The 18,253-nt window shown below is 55.0% G+C and overlaps 3 protein-coding genes and 2 non-coding genes across 5 annotated transcripts in view; 2 read left to right on the top strand and 3 right to left on the bottom strand.

The window, feature by feature from the left end:
• Positions 1-87: 87 nt before the first annotated feature.
• On the bottom strand, positions 88-160 carry TRNAK-CUU (transfer RNA lysine (anticodon CUU)). The gene has a single exon. It is a non-coding gene; the product is annotated as a tRNA-Lys (tRNA).
• Positions 161-417: 257 nt separating this feature from the next.
• TRNAV-CAC (transfer RNA valine (anticodon CAC)) lies at positions 418-490 on the bottom strand. The gene has a single exon. It is a non-coding gene; the product is annotated as a tRNA-Val (tRNA).
• A 1,037-nt stretch (positions 491-1,527) lies between these two features.
• On the top strand, positions 1,528-8,956 carry TRIM41 (tripartite motif containing 41). Its single transcript, XM_074854271.1, has 6 exons — positions 1,528-2,638; positions 4,051-4,146; positions 4,584-4,814; positions 5,371-5,393; positions 5,809-5,936; positions 7,027-8,956. The coding sequence occupies exons 1-6, from the start codon at positions 1,706-1,708 to the stop codon at positions 7,542-7,544; spliced, it is 1,929 nt and encodes a 642-aa protein (XP_074710372.1). The 5' UTR covers positions 1,528-1,705; the 3' UTR covers positions 7,545-8,956.
• Positions 8,957-9,790: 834 nt separating this feature from the next.
• On the bottom strand, positions 9,791-14,134 carry RACK1 (receptor for activated C kinase 1). The gene is made up of 8 exons (XM_074854325.1): positions 13,915-14,134; positions 12,967-13,138; positions 12,337-12,484; positions 11,426-11,521; positions 11,208-11,318; positions 10,631-10,771; positions 10,241-10,351; positions 9,791-9,930 (listed from the first exon to the last, which is right to left on the bottom strand). Exons 1-8 carry the CDS (start codon positions 14,021-14,023, stop codon positions 9,865-9,867), a joined length of 954 nt encoding a protein of 317 aa, XP_074710426.1. The 5' UTR covers positions 14,024-14,134; the 3' UTR covers positions 9,791-9,864.
• Positions 14,044-18,253, top strand: part of LOC141936911 (uncharacterized) — a gene marked incomplete in the record, with an annotated part of 23,860 nt that continues 19,650 nt past the window's right edge. Inside the window, 6 exon segments of the mRNA XM_074854272.1 lie at positions 14,044-14,242; positions 16,242-16,378; positions 17,541-17,598; positions 17,815-17,835; positions 18,073-18,093; positions 18,188-18,208. Coding sequence (XP_074710373.1) covers positions 14,044-14,242; positions 16,242-16,378; positions 17,541-17,598; positions 17,815-17,835; positions 18,073-18,093; positions 18,188-18,208 — 457 coding nt within the window.

Here is an 18,253-nt window from a genome sequence, read left to right as displayed (position 1 = left end):
AACAAAAACGTGACGCGTTGGGGCTCAGGAGCCGGTTTTGGGGGCCGCGATGGGATTTTCTGGGGTAAAAAAAAAAAAACATCGAAGCGCCCAACGTGGGGCTCGAACCCACGACCCTGAGATTAAGAGTCTCATGCTCTACCGACTGAGCTAGCCGGGCTGCTGTAGGTGAACCCCCCTCCGGCCACAACCGGCCCCCGGGAGCGCCGCGGGGGTCCCGCAGCGATCGTGGCCGTTAACGGGACCCCCGGGGGGTCCCCGGGAAGGGGGCGGGGGGTAGGGGAATGGTCCCGAAGCGGGGAATTTTCCGTCCCCCACCTTCACCCAAAGCCCTTTTCCCTCCTCCACACGCCTCGGTCCCGCAGCCGGGCTGGGCAGGAAAAAACAACCAAAAAAGGGAAGAAAAAAAAATTTAACTGTTTCTGCCCGGTTTCGAACCGGGGACCTTTCGCGTGTGAGGCGAACGTGATAACCACTACACTACAGAAACGCCGTGAAGGGTGCTTAGCCCCGCCGGCCTACGGCCGTGCAGCCCCTCCGCTGCGGCGGGCACCGGGGGCTGGAGTCTCGTCGGGGGCTCCGCGGCGGGAAGAGCCCGTCGGGGCGGTGAAAAGAGACATAATGAGGGTAAAAAGTGGGGGAAAAAAAAACCAACTTTAAGATCGCCCAACGTGGGGCTCGAACCCGCGACTCTGAGATTAAGGGTCTCACGCGCTACCGACTGAGCTAGCCGCGAGGCCACGCCCCCTCCAGCGGAGGCCACGCCCCCACCGCGCCTGCTCGTTCCGCCCCTCCTCAGACCTCCAAGACCAACGAGGCGGGCGGGGTAGACAAGCCCGTCACCGACACCACCGAGACGGCCCGTGTCGCCGCTTCCCTCCGCGCAGGGACAACGCGGCGCCCCGGTTCCCGCGGGGGGAGGGACGCAGCGGCGGGAGGCGGAAGGTTAAAGCGCCGCCCGGTCTGTTTCCGCCCACCCGGTTCCTTAGCAACCCGCCGCCGGCGCCTAGAGCGCCACTTCCGGTCAGGTGCCGTAAAGGGGGCGGGGTTTGCGGCTAGAAGCCGGAAAGCGGAAGCGTTGCGGCGTTTCCCGTCTGTTGGCGGAGCCCGCACCATAGAGAGCGGCGGCGGCGGGGGCGGGAGAAGCGCTAGAGCGTCTTCCCCGGGCCCGGGCCGGGGTCGGCGAGCAGCGGGGGGTGGTGACGGGGCAGCGGCCTAACGAGGGCGGCGCCTCCGGGCCCGGTTGGGCTGACCCTGGGGCCAGGCCCGGCGGTGGGGATCGCTGTGGTGAGCGGTGAGGCCTAGAACAGGCCCCGCTGGGGGGGGGGCGGGTTGTTTGGGGGAGGATTGAGGCCTGCACCCGGGCCCGGTTGGGCCTTGGGGCTGTTGTGGGGTTGGGAGCAGCGTCAGGCCCGGCTGGGGGGTGAACCGGGGCAGGAACAGGATCAGTCCCCGGTTTTGGGGGACGGGGGGGGCGGGTTGGTGAAGCGAAGGGAGGGGTAGAGTGGTGCCCGGGGGGGTGGGAGGGAAAAAAAGGGGGGGGTGAAAGAGGAAGCGACACCCCAAGGTCTTGGGGGTACCTGGGTGGGGACCGGCCACCCTTCTCGGTGCCCACTACAGCGTAGGGAGCAGCTGGGGGTCAACAGGGAGCTCCGGGCCCTGTGAGGAAGAGGAGGATCTGTCAGCTCCCCCCACCCCCCCCCCCATGGCGGCCACAGCGGTTTTAGGCGACGGGGTCCCTTCGGGGGGGTCCAGTGGGCGGCTGAACCCGGTGGAGACGCTGCAGGAGGAAGCCATTTGCGCCATCTGCTTGGACTATTTCGTGGACCCCGTTTCCATCGGCTGCGGGCACAATTTCTGCCGCGTCTGCATCTCGCAGCTGTGGGGTGGCGGCGAAGCCGACTACGACGTGGCCCCCGGGGCCGTGGCGGTGGGCGGCGGAGAGGTGGGGATGGGCGACGTGCTGGAAGAGGATCTGGAGGATGAGGAGGATGAGCTGGATGAGGACGAGCTGGATGTGGAGCAGGAGGAGGAGGAGGAGGATGGCGGCGCCGAGGAGGAGGAAGACGACATGTGGAGCGAGGAAGAGGATGACGCCGACCTGTGGGAAGACCCCGTGGAGGAGGACATGTGGGACGGTGGGGTGGGGGGGGAGCTTTACTTTGGGGACGAGGACTATGATGAGGACGTGATGGAGGAAGACGTGGAGGAAGAGGAGGAGGTGGAAGAGGAGGAAGAAGAGGTGCAGACGCCTCCTCCCCCTGTCCTGGCCACGCGGCCTCGACGCCTCCAGACCTTCACCTGCCCGCAATGCCGAAAAACCTTTTTCCAGAGGAATTTCCGCCCCAACCTTCAGCTGGCCAACATGGTGCAAATCATCCGCCAGCTGCACCCGCACCCCCAGCGCCTGGCGCCACCCGCCGCAGGCCCCTCGGTCTCGGGAGCCGCCGCAGGAGTGCCGGGGGTCCTGGTAGCCGTGGGGGGTCAGGGGCCACCGAATCTTTGCGAGAAGCATCAGGAACCTCTCAAGCTTTTCTGCGAGGTGGACGAACAAGCCATCTGCGTGGTGTGCAGGGAGTCGCGGAGCCACAAACATCACAGCGTCGTCCCCCTCGAGGAGGTGGTGCAGGATTACAAGGTACGGAGGTTTTGGGGGATAACGGGGTGGGTTTGGGGGTGGGTTTTTTTTTTTGGAGGGGGGTGGGAGGAAGACGGAGCCGACGGCGCGGGCTGGGGCGTGCTGGCGGCAGGCAGACGGCGTCGGGTGGTTGGAGGCGGCGGGCGGGTGGGTCTCGCCGGGCTGGTTCAGCGAGCGGAGGAGGTTGGGGGGGGGGGGTGGGTTGGGGCCAGACGGGCTGCGTGGGTTTTGGGGCGCAGGAGGCCGGGAAGCCACGAAGCCGGCGGGTGGGTTGGTTTAGGGTCTGGTTAACCACAGGGAACGAGGTTGGGTGACTGGGCGGTGACGGTAACGAAGGCAAAGCCGGGGGGGGGATTGGGGAGAAATTGTCCCGCGGAGACCCTTCGTTAGGGGCTTTAACGAGGCGGCGTCGCGTCCCGGGGACCCGGACACAAATCACGGCGGGAGGACGGGGATGATGGTCGCTGGAGTCACGTCTCGCTTTTTTGGGGTTTTCTGGAAGAAAGGAGCGAGCTTTTTGCTTCCTTTAACACCCAAAGGCATCGCGGAGGAGCTGCTGCCGCACGTGGTTGCGTCTCGCCTCGTCCTCCCTCACCAGAAACTCTCCAGAGCTCCGGCCACGGCCAATCTCCCACCGGAGTCGGCACCTTTTGAGCCTCTGGAGGGTTTTTTGGGGGGTTCAGTAGCAGGAGGAGGCTTGGGGGGGCGGGGGGGGAGGGCAGGACAGCGATGGGGAGTCTCACCCCTGCGTCGCGCCGTCTCCCCACCGCGGTTGTCGGAGCGTGGCCGGCAGTGCTGTTTGCTCTTGGGTCAGCTCAGTCCGTTTCCCCTTTTCCTTTGCTGCCAAAACTCGAGGAAACAGGAAAATTAAATTTCTGAAGGGCAGAGGGAGCGTCCTGGGAGGGCGGCGGGGCAGAAGCGGTTGGATTTTTGGAAACGCCAAAGCTTATCCCGCGCAGGGAGTCACGACCGATGAAGCGGGTCGTGGTTTCATTGTTGGTTTTAGCTAATCTAGGCCCACGCTGCTATTGGAAGGACGGGCTAAGCCTGGCCTAGGTTTGTGCCGAGTTTAAGAGCACGGATCCCTCCCTGGGTCCCAACCCAGTGGGACACGGTGGCTCGAGCCGCGCATCGACCAGCCAGCGCTTGGTGACTGCGGGTCTGGCGTTGGCGGACGCTCCCCGATCCGAACGGGGCAGGAATTCTGATTTTTTTTTTTTTTTTTTCTTACCAAAAACCAGCTCCTGGAACGAGCGTTTAGGGGAAGCAGAAGAGAAACTGCCCGAAATCGGGGCGGGAGGTTTTGTTCTCGGCCCTGCCGTGGAGTTGGGGACTGGAAGAGGAGAGGAAAGGGGGGATTGCCCGAGCCAGCGACGCCTGAGATGTGGGTTTGGTTTTTTTTTTTCTCTCAGAACAAACTCCAGAGCCACCTGGAGCCGCTGAAGAAGAAGCTGGACGCGGTCCTGAAGCAAAAATCCAACGAGGAGGAGAAAATCACAGAGCTGAGGGTAAGAACCTGGCAGAGCCGGCGATGCAGCGCGTGATTCCTTTCACTGCTTATTCCTCCCCAATTTCCCCGTTTTTCCCCTTTCACCCTGCCAAAAAAAAAAAAAAAATAAAAATCCTCGGCTGCGACAGCGGCGCTGGGAGGGTTTCTGGGCCCGAAGTCTGGTGAGGGGGATGAGCGGGGAAGCTTTTCCTCCCTCCGCCTCGCGGATCTGAGCTCTGACGGGGGCGTTGCGGTCCCGCGGCTGCAGCCGTGGGGATCGTGAGGGCTGGGAGCCGTTTCCCTGCGGAATTTGAGCTTAATTAAGGGGGTTTTGGGCCTGAACGCGGTGTGGGAATCGCTAACCTGGGAGAGGGAAACAACGGGCGTCCGTCAGCTCCGCTGCTTGAGCTCGGGATGTTTTTCCACCCTCCCCGCCCCTTCTTCCTCACTCCGCAGGACAAGATGAAGCTGGAGATTAAGGAATTTGAGTCGGACTTTGAGCTGCTGCACCAATTCCTCATCGGGGAGCAAGTCCTGCTCTTACACCAGCTGGAGGAACGCTACGAGAGCTTGTTGGCCCGGCAGAGCAGCAACATCAGCCAGCTGGAAGAGCAGAGCGCTGCCCTCAGCCGCCTCATCGCCGAGGCGGAGGACAAGAGCAAACAGGACGGGCTGCAACTGCTCAAGGTCTTTTTTTATCTTTAATTCTGTTGGGGTGGGGTTTTTTTTTTTTTTTTTGGTTGTTTGTTTTCCCCTCTCTCTGCGCTGGGAAGAGGGAAGGTCGCGCTCAGGGATCGCGGGAGGAGGGTAGAGCCCCGCTGCTGCGCCGAGCGACGCCTCTCTCAGGTGTTTGTGAACCTTCCCGAGGAGCTGGAAACTCAGAGTTGATCTCTGGACCGAGCTCTGGCCCGGCTTTACGGCGAGGAGATAACGTTTAGCGCTGGGAATTAAACCCAGGGTGTGGACCGTTGCTCCCCAAAAGGGTTTTTCTTTGGCTAAATCCTTCCCGACGTCTGTGGGGGGATATAAAATGGGACCCTCTGAGAAATCTGGGATGGTTCTGTGAGGGGTAAAAGCCTCCGCCAAGGGCGGAATCGGCCTCTCGGGGGGGATATTCCGCGCGTGGGAGGGGGCTCATCCTGCCCCGCAGGGCGGTCGCCTGGTCGCGGCGCTTAGTCTGAGCCACGGGATCGGCCTCGGCCCTCCCTAATCTTTTTTTTTCTCTTTCTCCCTGTTTTTTCAGGACATCAAAGGCACTTTTATCAGGTCGGTGACTTTTCCATTGGCACCTTCTCGCTGTAAATAGCTTTTGCGTGGGGAGAAAAAAAAAATAAATCAATCCACGAGCTTTTTTTTTTTTTTGTTTGAAACCCCGTGCGGTAACGCCAGGGAAAGCTCGACTGGGGCTGGTCGGAACAAATGTGATGGAGGGAACTGCTGGCCGATGGCCCAGGGGGGTATAAATGGGATTTTTGGGTGGCCACAGCTCCATCCCTGCCCAAGATTCGGCAGTTTCCCAGGGTGGGGAGCACCGGCTGGACCAGCGGAACCGGTTCAGCCGAGCGAGCGAGCGCCGGGGTGGTTTGGCTCCGCTGTTTCTGTCGGGTTTTTTTTTTTTTACTGTGCTGAATTTCCCCCGTTTTTTAGGTTTGTTTGGTTTTTTTTCCTCCTTCCCTGGTAGATGCGAGAACATCAAATTCCAAGAGCCCGAGATGGTGCCGGTGGACGTGGGGAAAAAATACCGCAACTACTTCCTGCAGGACGTGGTGATGAGGAAGATGGAGAAAGTCTTCAGTAAAGTCCCGCAAGGTGAGCGAGGCGAGGGCACGGCGCGGCTCCTCTGGGGAGCGGTGGTTCCCCCTCCGGCTCTGCCCTCTTGGGATTTGCACCCCCTTTTTCCACCAGTCCCCTCGATTCTGGCCTCTCCCTCCTCCCCACGCCCGGCCCCGCGATGGGGATCTGACTCCTCGTCCCCTCCCGAAAGCAGAACTGGAGTCGCGCTGGGGGCGGTGGGCTGGGACCTGGCCTGGAGCTGGAGGGGAATTGGGGGGGGTTTGGGGGGGTTGAAGGGGTTTTGGAGGGGAATTGGGGGGGTTTGGAGGGGAATTGGGGGGGGAATTGGGGGGTTATGGGGGGGTTTTGGAGGGGAATGGGGGGGGAATTGGGGGGTTTTGGAGGGGAATTGGGGGGTTTTGGAGGGGAATTGGGGGGGGGTGAAGGGGTTTTGGAGGGGGAATTGGGGGTGTTTGGAGGGGAATGGGATGGGTTGAAGGGGTTTGGGGGGGAATTGGGGTTGAAGGGGGGAATTGGGGGGGTTGAAGGGGTTTGGGGGGGAATTGGGGGGGTTGAAGGGGTTTGGGGGGGAATTGGGGGGGTTGAAGGGGTTTGGGGGGGAATTGGGGGGGTTGAAGGGGTTTGGGGGGGAATTGGGGGGTTGAAGGGGTTTGGGGGGGAATTGGGGGGGTTGAAGGGGTTTGGGGGGGAATTGGGGGGGTTGAAGGGGGGAATTGGGGGGGTTGAAGGGGTTTTGGGGGGGAAGTAGGGGGGTTTGGAGGGGAATGGGGGGGTTAAAGACATTTTGAAGGGGAATTGGGGGTTTAAGGGGGTTTTCAGAGGTAATTGGAGGTTTTGAGGGGGAATTGGGGGGGTTAAAGGCATTTTGAAAGGGAATTGGGGGGTTTAAGAGGTTTCACTCTACCCCACCCAAAACCACTCCAGCCCCGTGGCGGGGGCTATCGGTCACGGTAGCCCCCAGCACGCTCCAGGCCCCCACGTGGGTGAGAATTTGGGGCTGGGAAGCAAGAGTTGAGTTAAAAACCCAAAATTTGTGATCCGCGAGGAAACGACCCCCCCCCCACCCCCTCCTCCTCCTCTTTCAACGTCGCCGTTTCCCTCCCAGCCGACATCACCCTGGACCCCGACACCGCCCACCCCCGCCTCAGCCTCTCGCTCGACCGCCGCAGCGTCAAACTGGGCGAACGGCGCCAGGATCTGCCGGACAACCCCAAACGTTTCGATTCGGATTATTGCGTTTTGGGTTCCCAGGGTTTCACCACCGGTCGCCATTACTGGGAGGTGGAAGTGGGCGGCCGGCGAGGTTGGGCGGTGGGGGCGGCCCGCGAAACGGCTCGGCGTAAAGAGAAAACGGTGGGTCCTCACCAAAAACGAGAAATTTGGTGCGTGGGCACCAACGGGAAGAAGTACCAAGCGTTGACGGCGACGGAGCAGACGGCGCTTTCGCCCAGCGAACGGCCCCGGCGCTTCGGCGTCTACCTGGACTACGAGCGGGGCCAACTCTGCTTCTACAACGCCGAGAGCATGACCCACATCCACACCTTCAACGCCTCCTTCCACGAGCGCATCTTCCCTTTTTTTCGCATTTTAGCCAAGGGCACCCGCATCAAAATCTGCGCCTGAAACCCGCCCGGCCCTGCCCCTCGCCCGCCGCGTCCGGCCTCGCCGCGGGATCCGCCCCTTTTCCTCTTTAAAATCCCTCAGATCCCATTTTTGGGATCCGACGCTGCACTTGTCTTCTTGCACCCGCTTGCTCACAAGGTCTCGACTCCTCCCCGGCATCTCGCTGCCGATCCCACCTCGGTTTGCTTCAGAAGGATCCGCCTCGGAAATTTGGGGTGTGTTGGGTTTTTTTTTTCCACCGGCTCTTGCTGCTTGGAAGCTCCTTTCTCCCTTTTCCCAAAGTTTTGCGCCCACTGTTGAGTTTTGAGGCGCCTCTTGGCTCCCGGTGGACGCGGAGTTCAAGTTGAGGGTGTTCCGTGGCTCGTGGCTTCTCCAAACTCCAACATCTCTCCAAAATCATCAGCTTTGGCTTCTCAACTCCCAACATCTCTCCAAAATCATCAGCTTTGGCTTCTCCAAACTCCACCTTGGCCAAAACCATTGGCTTTGGCCAAAACCATTGGCTTTGGCCGTTGAGTTTTGAGGACTTGGTGGATGCGGAGTTGAAGTTGGGGTGTTCCATGGCTCGTGGCTTCTCCAAACTCCAACGTTTCTCCAAAATCATCAACTTTGGCTTCTCCAAACTCCAACGTTTCTCCAAAATCATCAACTTTGGCTTCTCCAAACTCCAACGTTTCTCCAAAATCATCAACTTTGGCTTCTCCAAACTCCAACGTTTCTCCAAAATCATCAACTTTGGCTTCTCCAAACTCCAACGTTTCTCCAAAATCATCAACTTTGGCTTCTCCAAACTCCATCTTTGCCAAAACCCATCGGATTTCCCGGCCCCGTTAGATTTCTTGGGCTTCACCTTCAACCCCCAGTTGGGTGTTGGGACCCGGAGTCGAACCCGCTTTAACCTGCGATGTTCTCCTGTTCTTTCCGTCTTTTTTTTTGGGGGGGGGGGGGGAGGGGGGGGGCGGGGAACAACAAAACCAACAAAACCCAACCCAATTCCCTTTGTAACTGTTTTCTTGTGGGCCTGGCACTTTACTGGGGGCCGAGGAGGGTGCAAAGAGCCGGTCTCCTCCCCAGAGCCGGCCACGGGGGTAGGAACCGGCCTCCCGTTTTCCCCTCGCAGCTCGAGAGCTCTCCGAGATGGGGATATTTATTTTTTTCTCCCCCCTTTTTTTTTTTTCTCAGCTGTTCTTGAGTTTCCAGCTGAATCCTGTCCCACTCGAGAGACTCTGACTGCACCCGTTGTGGTTTGTTTTTTTTTTTTTTTGTTGGTGGATTGGTATTATTTTTTTTTTCCTGTTGGCATTACAGAGCTAGTTCAAAATATTTTTGGCTAAAATGAGAATTAAATGGAGATTTAGTTTTATGAAATGTCAAGAAATAATAATGATAATAATAAAGAATAAGGTTGTAAACGTCGAGTCTCTGCCTTATTGAGATCTCGGTGGACGCTCAAACGACCTGGGAGCTGTTTCCAACTAAGCCCGGCTTAAATTACACCCTGGAACGGGGGTCTGGGCCCCCTGGAGCCTGCCTGGCCTCGCTGCTACCGACCCATCCTGGTAAACCGATGCGCTTTAAATCTCACCTCGTTAAATCCTGACCTAATCCCTCCTTAATTAATTAGGTCAGGCCCAGAGCCGCGTGTCCAGATCCCATCTTATCTACCCGAAGACCGGCCCAGCAGGTGTCAGGGACCAAAGTCCCTCTTGGCGCGGTGACACGGGGCGGGGGCAGTTGGTCAGAAAAGGGCAAAAATAAAAAAAAAGTCCTAAATCTGTACAAAGTGGCTGTTTGGGCACAAACGTGGCTAAAACCTCGCTAAAACGGTGGGTGACGCGGCCCTTAGGCCTCGCTTTTCTAACCACCGCCGCTTCCTCCATTTTATCCATTTTCTGGGGTTTTCTGGGGAATTGTGTTTGTTTTCCCAGGTCCTTGGCGGCCGCCCCAGGCGTGGGAGAAGACCCACGGACAGAACCTCCCCCACGTCCCACCACGCCCATCGTTAGTTCCCTCCGCTGTTATTTTCCCGCCTCCCAGGTTTTTAAATTCTGCCCCAAAAATCCCGTGCCCCGTCCCACCACCACGTCCCCAACCTTGAAGGCCCGGGGACAACTTCTGGTGGCCACAAAAGCCCTCCCAGACAGGGACCGTTGGCTTCTTGCCTCTCCCTTAAGGTTGCCAATCTGCGTCCAGTCGGATCTTCCATCAACCTGCAGGTTGGGGATGACCCAACAGCGGCCGTGAGCTCTGGAGAGCACGTTTTTATTGATTTTTTTTTTTTGTGTGTACAGAAAATTTACGGTTTCTCCCTCCCGCGTCCTCATCTGGTGCCGATGGTGACTTGCCACACCCGGACGAGGTTGTCCGTGTAGCCGGCGAAGAGGGTCTACGGAGAGAAAAGGGGAGTTGGGTCATGGGAAGAGTTGATGGCCAACGAGGGGAAGACGTTGGGCCAACGAGGATAAAGGATTTTTGTCCTCAAAGAGCAAATCCCAAAGCTGAGGGACCACCGGATGGGGAGGAATAAGGAAAAAAAGGGTAAAAAGGGCCGTGAGGAAGGAAGGGATGCGAGGAAGTTCTTGGTTTCTCTGACAGAGGAGCGTCTTCGCGGTTCCTGTGCCCCAAGAGCGGTGGGAGGGTCCCCCCAAATCCTCGTTTTCCCAGAGTGGGGATGGGGGGAGCGGGGGGGTTTGTACCTGCCCATCTGCGGACCAGGCCAGCGACGTGCACTGGGGCGGTTCGGCTTTGCTGCTGGTGCTGATCACCTCCTGCTTCAGCTCGTCCACGATGATTTTGCCTTCCAGGTCCTGCAGCAAAAAAGGAAAAAAGCGAAGGAATGAAGAATCCTGCAAAGGAAGAGTCTCAAATCCAACCCCCCAACACCACGAGGGTCGCTCAGAAACAGCCTCTGGATTTTCCGCACGGAAACGGGAGTCAGACGGCAACGAAACGTTTCATCACGGCGCCCTACGGACCAAAACCCGGCCTCTAAAGGGAGGATCTCACCCAAACCCAACCCAAAAGTTGGAAAAAAAAAAAAAAAAGGAGTTGTCTTCTAGAAAAACCCCGCCCAAAGCGGGACGTACCCAGATCTTGATGCTGGGGCCGGTGGCGGCGCAGAGCCAGTAGCGGTTGGGGCTGAAGCAGAGAGCGTTGATGATGTCTCCGCCGTCCAAGGTGTAGAGGTGTTTCCCCTCGTTCAGGTCCCACAGCATGGCCTGGCCGTCCTGCAGGGTGGGAAAAATCAAGAGAAATCCCTTAAAAATCCCCTCGATTTGTTCCACACCCCCCCCACCGCGGTCAAACTCAGGCACGGAAAAATTAAGACAATCACAGAATCATCAAGGTTGGAAAGACCTTGGAGATGATCCAGTCCAACCGTTGACCTAACGCCGACCCAACTCAACTCCACCAGATCCCTCAGCGCTAAGACAAGGCGGGGAAAATTCAAAGAAAACCCATCAAAATATCAGCATTCGAGGTCCTCGGAGCGGAGCGAGCATCTTCGCCCACGTCTTCCCTCCTCGCTTGACAGCTGCTACCAGGCCTAGTGAGTTAGGCCAGGTCTTGGGGCTGTTAGAACCCCGCTCAAGGTGCGAGAGATGCAAAAAATGATGTAAAATTGCCGGTGGGACGCCAAAATTTCAGCTGGGGGGTGCGTACCTTGCCACCCGAGGCGCAGAGCGAGCCGTCGGGGGAGACGGTGACCGTGTTCAAGTAGCCCGTGTGCCCGATGTGGTTCGTCTTCAGTTTGCAGTTAGCCAAATTCCAGACCTGGGCGGGAGAAGAAAAAGGGGGTTCAACACCACTCCCGCACTTTTGATTTTGGGGGAAATAAACCCTTTCCCGGAGCGCTGGCTGCTCCGATGCTGCCAACTCACCTTCACCAGCTTGTCCCAGCCGCAGGAGACGATGATGGGGTTGCTGCTGTTCGGGGAGAACCGGACGCACGACACCCACTCCGAGTGACTCTCGTCCTGAGGAAGAGGAAGGACGGAGGGTTGGCGGCGAGGAAACGTGGCCGAGGCTCCCCCAGGCACCCCCCATCCCTCCCCATCGCAGGGTTTGTCCTCGGAGCCACCATGGAAGGGGTCGGTGACGAGCGTATCGTGTCTGATTGTTAGCAGAGGGCTGGGAGACCTGGATTTCTGAGCCAAAGCGGCGGGACTGGACCCAAAACTGTGGGATTGGACCCTAAAGCTCAGCCCAAGCAGTGGGATTGGACCCAAAGCGGAGCCCAAAGCGGCGGGACTGGAGCCAAAGCTGAGCCCAAGCGGCGGGACTGGAGCCAAAGCTGTGGGATTGGACCCTAAAGCTCAGACCAAGTGGTGGGATTGGACCCAAAGCGGCGGGACTGGAGCCAAAGCTGAGCCCAAGCGGCGGGACTGGAGCCCAAGCAGTGGGATTGGACCCTAAAGCTCAGCCCAAGCAGTGGGATTGGACCCAAAGCGGAGCCCAAAGCGGCGGGACTGGAGCCAAAGCTGTGGGATTGGACCCTAAAGCTCAGCCCAAGTGGTGGGATTGGACCCAAAGCGGTGGGACTGGAGCCAAAGCTGAGCCCAAGCAGTGGGACTGGAGCCAAAGCTGAGCCCAAGCGGTGGGACTGGAGCCAAAGCTGAGCCCAAGCGGTGGGACTGGAGCCAAAGCTGAGCCCAAGCGGTGGGACTGGAGCCAAAGCGGTGGGATTGGACCCCAAAGCCGAGCCCAGGCAGCGGGACTGGACACAAAGCCGAGCCCACAGAGGTCCTGTCTCTCGGAGGCGTGATCTGGAAGCCCACCTTCCCCCGCTGACCTGCACCGTGTACTTGCAGACGCCCAAAGTGTTCCAGAGCTTGATGGTCTTGTCCCGGGAGCCCGAGACGATCTGGCGGTTGTCGGAGGAAAAGGCCACGCTCAGGACGTCCTTGGTGTGGCCCACGAAGCGACGGGTGGTGGTGCCGCTGCAGGAAGACGCAGAACGGGAGAGCTCACAAATTCCATCAAGAAAGGGGGGAAAATTAAAATATTTGAAGGAAAAAAAAAAAAAACACCACACCACAGAGCGGCCAACGAAAGATTTAAGGAGCGATGGTTCCATTTTTCCTTCAAAAGCAGCACTGAGGAGGAAGAGGAGGAGGAGGGGGGGAGAATCGCGATGAGTTTATCCCGCGTGCGCACCTGGCTCGGTAAATCCCAACTTTCTCATGGCTGTACCCCCAATTCAGCCCAAAATGACCCCAAAAGGAGAGCTTGAGCTCCCCCCCGCCGCCTCTGCTCCTCTCCCATCATAATTGCAGGACGTGTCTTCAGACCCCGGAGGATCAGCAGACTTTGTGTCAGGTCTAATCATCAGGAGAGGGCCCGAGTCTCCAAGGGGTGTCGATGCCTCAAGAAGAAGCAGGGAAAGGCGTGAAACCCCCCCAAAACCCCCCCCGCGACCCACGTGGTGAGGTCCCAGAGGCGCAGGGTCCCGTCCCAGGAGCCCGAGAGCGCGAACTGCCCGTCCGAGGAGATGACGACGTCGCTGACGAAGTGCGAGTGGCCGCGCAGAGCTCGCTGCGGGATCCCGTAGTTGGTCTCGTCACGGGTCAGCTTCCACATGATGATGGTTTTGTCTGGAGGGGAGGAAGATCGAGAGGGAAGAGGATGGGGGGGGGGGCGTCTGGGGGACCCCGGCCTGTCACCTCCTTCAACAACCTCCGCCGTAACCCACCTCTAAGACTTCTGAGAACACCTCAAGCCGTTCTATTTAACATACGCTTAGTCTACGCCTAACTTTTAATTATCTAAATGGCTTATTCCCAAGTTAATCACTTATTTCTGACCTTCTGTTAGGTCTAAAACTTAACACCTAAGACCGAGTTTTGTTAATTCCGCTTGGCTGGGTTTTAAGCCAGCCCTGATGAGGGGCTGTACAGGAGACAAATGAGCACTATTTGCATCAAACTGTCAGTATTATTCTTAAAGCACCGGTATCTTATTAATTAAACCTATAAAACTATTTATTTATCAATGATTCCTATTAATAACATCCTAAAAAAAAAGAAAAAAGTCTTCTAAAAACTTGTTCCTTTTACACAGCCCTCTGCTCCCCCGTGGGAAGGGGGGACGCTGCCAAAAAAAAAAGCGGGGTGACCAGGTCTCGCTCCTTCACCCCCTCCTGCCCACCGCAGGGTCCTTCCTCCTCCTCCTCCTCAGCACCTCCAGCCTGTTCCCCCCCCCCATCCCCAGCCCTGCCTGGCTGACAGTCGCCCCCCTCGCAGGCTCACGGTAGCCCTGGGACCCCCCAGAACAAGGTCTCCTCCTCCTCACAAGCCCCGCGGCCTTTCCTGCCGCTCAGGGTCTCCCCAAAACACACCCCCCCCCCCGCGCTCCGGGGTGCGGCCCTCACCGCGCGAGGCAGAGAGAATCATGTCCGGGAACTGCGGCGTGGTGGCGATCTGGGTCACCCAACCGTTGTGGCCCTTCAAGGTGCCCCGCAGGGTCATCTGCTCCGTCATGGCGGCGGCGGGGCGGGAGGATGGCGGCGGATTTAACGGAGGTCACGGCGCGGTCCCCTCCGGCCGCCCGGAGCAGCCGCCAGCGCGGGCAAAGAAAGAGACCGAGCAGGCTTCCGGCGGAAGCGGAAATGGCGGCAGAGCCGTACGGCAACATGGCGGCGCGCAGCGCGGCGGGGCAACATGGCGGCGCGCAGGCGCTGTACGGAAAGAGAAGTAAGGGTGAGAGCTGGTTTTCGGGGGGTCATAGGGAGGGTCCGGGGGGGGGGGGCATGGCGGTGGGGTGGGGGACAAGGAGGGTCTGAGGGACTGGAGGTGGGGTGGGGGGGCCGTGGGGGGCAGGGGAGGCCTTGGTGGGCGGGAGGTGGGGTTACGGGGACAGGGTGGGCCTCGGGGGGCTGGAGGTGGGGTAGGGGGGGTTGAGGGGGACAAGGGGGGCCTTGGGGGGCTGGAGGTGGAGTAGGGGGGGGTTGAGGGGGGCAGGGGAGGTGTTGGGGGGCTCTAGATGGAGTAGGGGGGGGTTGGGGGGACAAGGGGGGCCTTGGGGGGCTGGAGGTGGGGTATAGAACCTGAAGTGATGAGGAATCCTGGCCAGAGGAGGGGACTGGCTTCGCTTTTTTTTTAAAAAAAAAAAAAAACAAAACAAAGTGATGAGAAATGCTGGTCAGGGGAGGAAACTCGCTTTTTTTTAAAAAAAAAAAAAAAAAACAAAGTGATAAGAAACGCTGGTCAGGGGAGGAGCCTCGCTTCTTATTTTTTTTTTAAAATAAAAAACCTGAAGCGATGAGAAAATCCTGGCTGGAGGAGGAGACTCGCTTCTTTTTTAAAAAAAAATAAGAATAACCCAAAGTGGTGAGAAATGCTGGTCAGGGGAGGAGACTCATTTTTTTTTTAAAAAAATATAACCTGAAGTGATGAGAAATCCTGGCCAGAGGAGGGGACTCACTTCTTATTTTTTTTTTATAAAAAAACCCAAAGTGATGAGAAATGCTGGTCAGGGGAGGAGACTCACTTATTTAAAAAAAAAATAAATAAATAACCCAAAGTGATGAGGAATCCTGGCCAGAGGAGGGGTCTCACTTCTTATTTTTTTTTTTATAAAAAGACCCAAAGTGATGAGAAATGCTGGTCAGGGGAGGAGACTCGCTTATTTTTTAAAAAAAAAAAAAATAAATAACCCAAAGTGATGAGGAATCCCGGCCAGAGGAGGGAACTCGCTTCTCTTTTTTTTTTCTTTTTTTTTTTAAAAAAAAAAAAAAACAAAGTGATGAGAAATGCTGGTCAGGGGAGGAGACCCACTTATTTTTTAAAAAAAAAAAAAAATAAATAACCCAAAGTGATGAGGAATCCCGGCCAGAGGAGGGAACTCGCTTCTCTTTTTTTTTTTTTTTTTTTTTTAAAAAAAAAAAAAACCAAAGTGATGAGAAATGCTGGTCAGGGGAGGAGACCCACTTATTTTTAAAAAAAAAAAAAAAAATAACCCAAAGCGATGAGGAATCCCGGCCAGAGGAGGGAACTCACTTCTCTTTTTTTTTTTTTTTTTAAAAAAAAAAAAAAAAATAACCCAAAGCGATGACGAGTCCTGCCCAGAGCAGGAGACTCGCTTCTTAATTTTTTTTTCACGGGGCTCCCGCGGCCCCGCTCCCGTTTCACCCGACTAAAATTAGCCGTCGGGTCGGTCCCGTCGCCGCTGTCACCGCAGCTGTCGTGGCCCTGACACCCCCCCCAGCTCCCCGCAGCCCCCCCCGACGCCTCCGGCCACGTCGGGTGCCCCTTTTCCCTAAAAACTCCCCAAATTTTGCACCCACGGCTCGACCGTCGCGCGACGGCCCCGACGAAACCCCCTTCAGAAAATTACAGCAAATCGACGGCGGGTCTCCGTAAGTGATTTGATTTTTATTTATTTATTTATTTATTTTATTTTTAATTATTTTTTTTTTTAACTCTCGTGCGCCGGAGAGGCGGGAGAGCGGGATTTGGGGGGATCCTATTCACGGTATGAAAATTTAGAAAGCAGAAGAAACACGATAGCGGGAAGAAACCAAGAGCAAAATAATTTATTTTTTTAATATCCTGGACGTGAATCTGACCAAAAAAAGGATTAAAAGAACAAAATCGTGTTACTTTTTTTTTTTTTTTTTTCCTTTTAAGAAAACACCGTACAGAAAGAATCAGTGATTTTTTTTCCTTGCTCTGTTTATCTGTTTCCCCATAAATTTAGGTCCTTCCGACAGCGCTGACCTGACTCAGCTCCTCGTGCCACCCACAGCTGATAAAATATATAAATTTAGCGCGCGAGAAACGCCCAATAATTCCTTTTCCAGCGCCTTTTCCCCCCGGGTGTTGGGCTTAAAACGAGTCGGTAATACTCAGTTTAAAACAAGTCTAAAGTGTTTAGTTTAAGACAAGTCTATAATATTCAGTTTAAGACTTTAATATTCAGTTTAAGCCAAGTCTATAATATTCAGTTTAAGTGTTTAATACTCAGTTTAAGTGTTTAATATTCAGTTTAAGACAAGTCTATAATATTCAGTTTCAGTCTTTAATACTCAGTTTAAGTCTTTAATACTCAGTTTAAGTCTATAATGTTCGGTTTAAGACAAGTCTATAATGTTCAGTTTAAGTGTTAAATATTTAGTTTAAGACAAGTCTATAATATTCAGTTTAAGTGTTTAATATTCAGTTTAAGTGTTTAATATTCAGTTTGAGTCTTTAATATTCAGTTTAAGACAAGTGTTTAAATTCAGTTTAAGTGTTAAATATTGTTTAAGACAAGTCTATAATATTCAGTTTAAGTGTTTAATACTCAGTTTAAGTGTTTAATGTTCAGTTTAAGACAAGTCTATAATATTCAGTTTAAGTGTTTAAATTCAGTTTAAGTGTTTAATACTCAGTTTAAGTGTTTAATGTTCAGTTTAAGACAAGTCTATAATGTTCAGTTTAAGACAAGTCTATAATGTTCAGTTTAAGACAAGTCTATAATGTTCAGTTTAAGACAAGTCTATAATGTTCAGTTTAAGACAAGTCTATAATGTTCAGTTTAAGACAAGTCTATAATACTCAGTTTAAGACAAGTCTATAATACTCAGTTTAAGTGTTTAATGTTCAGTTTAAGACAAGTCTATAATACTCAGTTTAAGTGTTTAATACTCAGTTTAAGTCAAGTCTATAATACTCAGTTTAAGACAAGTCTATAATACTCAGTTTAAGTGTTTAATGTTCAGTTTAAGACAAGTCTATAATACTCAGTTTAAGTGTTTAATGTTCAGTTTAAGACAAGTCTATAATACTCAGTTTAAGACAAATGCTGCTTTTTTGGCCAAAAGAGCCCCAAAACCATCTCCAAACCCAAAACCCACCACCTGGGAAACCCGGGACTAAGCCCCCGCGCCCCCTCGGGTCCCTCCCCCACCGCACGGGCAAGGCCTTGCCCCAAAACCGGCCGTTTTCTCCCCGCCGTGGCGCTGCCGGGTTTTCCCTCGCCGGGATGTTTCCATGACGTTCCCGCTCGTCCCGGCAGGTTGACGGAGCTCGCGGAGGTGGTTCCGGTTGGGAGGGAAACGCGATGATGGAGTCGGGTACGTGAAAATCGTTAGAAATATACGAAATATAAAAATTTAATATTATAAAATATTTATTAGCACGGCGCACGCTAAGTCTCGTCTCCTTTGGCGCCCAAGAAAGCGACGTTAATGTTGAACCGCGGAGGCCGGAGAACCGCTCCGCTCGCACCCGCTTATATTTTTTTTTTAATTTCCCCTATTTTTATTTCCCTTTTATTTCTTCCTTTTAAGGCAAAAGGAGCGCGGATCTCGGTAAGTGATTTCTCCCTCCTTCCCCCAAAACAAGCCGCGTTAACACCCCTCTCCCGTGGCCTCTCGCGTGGTTTATTTACACCATCGTATATTCTAGAGAAACTCATCACCGGGGTCATTTGGGGAAAATCGTGGTCAATAAGGGGAAAAAAAAAAAAAAAATTATAATTTTTTAAGAGAACTCCCACAATGCAAAGCAACACGGGGGGGGTAAATCCTGTCTCTGTCTCTTTTTAGAAGAATGGGATGCAAAAATCAGTAAGTGTCTTTTTATTTATTTTTTTTATTTATTTATTTTCCCCCTGACAATAAACCCTCGGTGCTCATTGAACTGATTTTACTTTATTTTAAGGGAAATTAACAGAAGAATTTGGTAAGTTGCTGCCCCGCCCCCCGCGCTGAGGTTCCTGCCGCCGCC

The sequence above is a fragment of the Strix uralensis genome, chromosome 35 (genome assembly GCF_047716275.1).
Source record: "Strix uralensis isolate ZFMK-TIS-50842 chromosome 35, bStrUra1, whole genome shotgun sequence".
NCBI lineage: Eukaryota > Metazoa > Chordata > Aves > Strigiformes > Strigidae > Strix > Strix uralensis.
This window is presented reverse-complemented; position numbering and strand designations above follow the sequence as displayed.

What these genes read in the sequence shown, in the direction of transcription:
- TRIM41 (XM_074854271.1), top strand. Translation starts at nt 1,706, where the DNA reads ATGGCGGCCACAGCGGTTTTAGGCGACGGGGTCCCTTCGGGGGGGTCC. An exon ending in AGGTGGTGCAGGATTACAAG is followed by an intron (nt 2,639 to 4,050) that starts GTACGGAGGTTT and finishes TTTTTCTCTCAG; the next exon opens with AACAAACTCCAGAGCCACCT. An exon ending in ACGGGCTGCAACTGCTCAAG is followed by an intron (nt 4,815 to 5,370) that starts GTCTTTTTTTAT and finishes CTGTTTTTTCAG; the next exon opens with GACATCAAAGGCACTTTTAT.
- RACK1 (XM_074854325.1), bottom strand. Translation starts at nt 14,023, where the DNA reads ATGACGGAGCAGATGACCCTGCGGGGCACCTTGAAGGGCCACAACGGT. An exon ending in TCTGCAAGTACACGGTGCAG is followed by an intron (nt 11,522 to 12,336) that starts GTCAGCGGGGGA and finishes CCTCTTCCTCAG; the next exon opens with GACGAGAGTCACTCGGAGTG. An exon ending in GCTGGGACAAGCTGGTGAAG is followed by an intron (nt 11,319 to 11,425) that starts GTGAGTTGGCAG and finishes TCTCCCGCCCAG; the next exon opens with GTCTGGAATTTGGCTAACTG.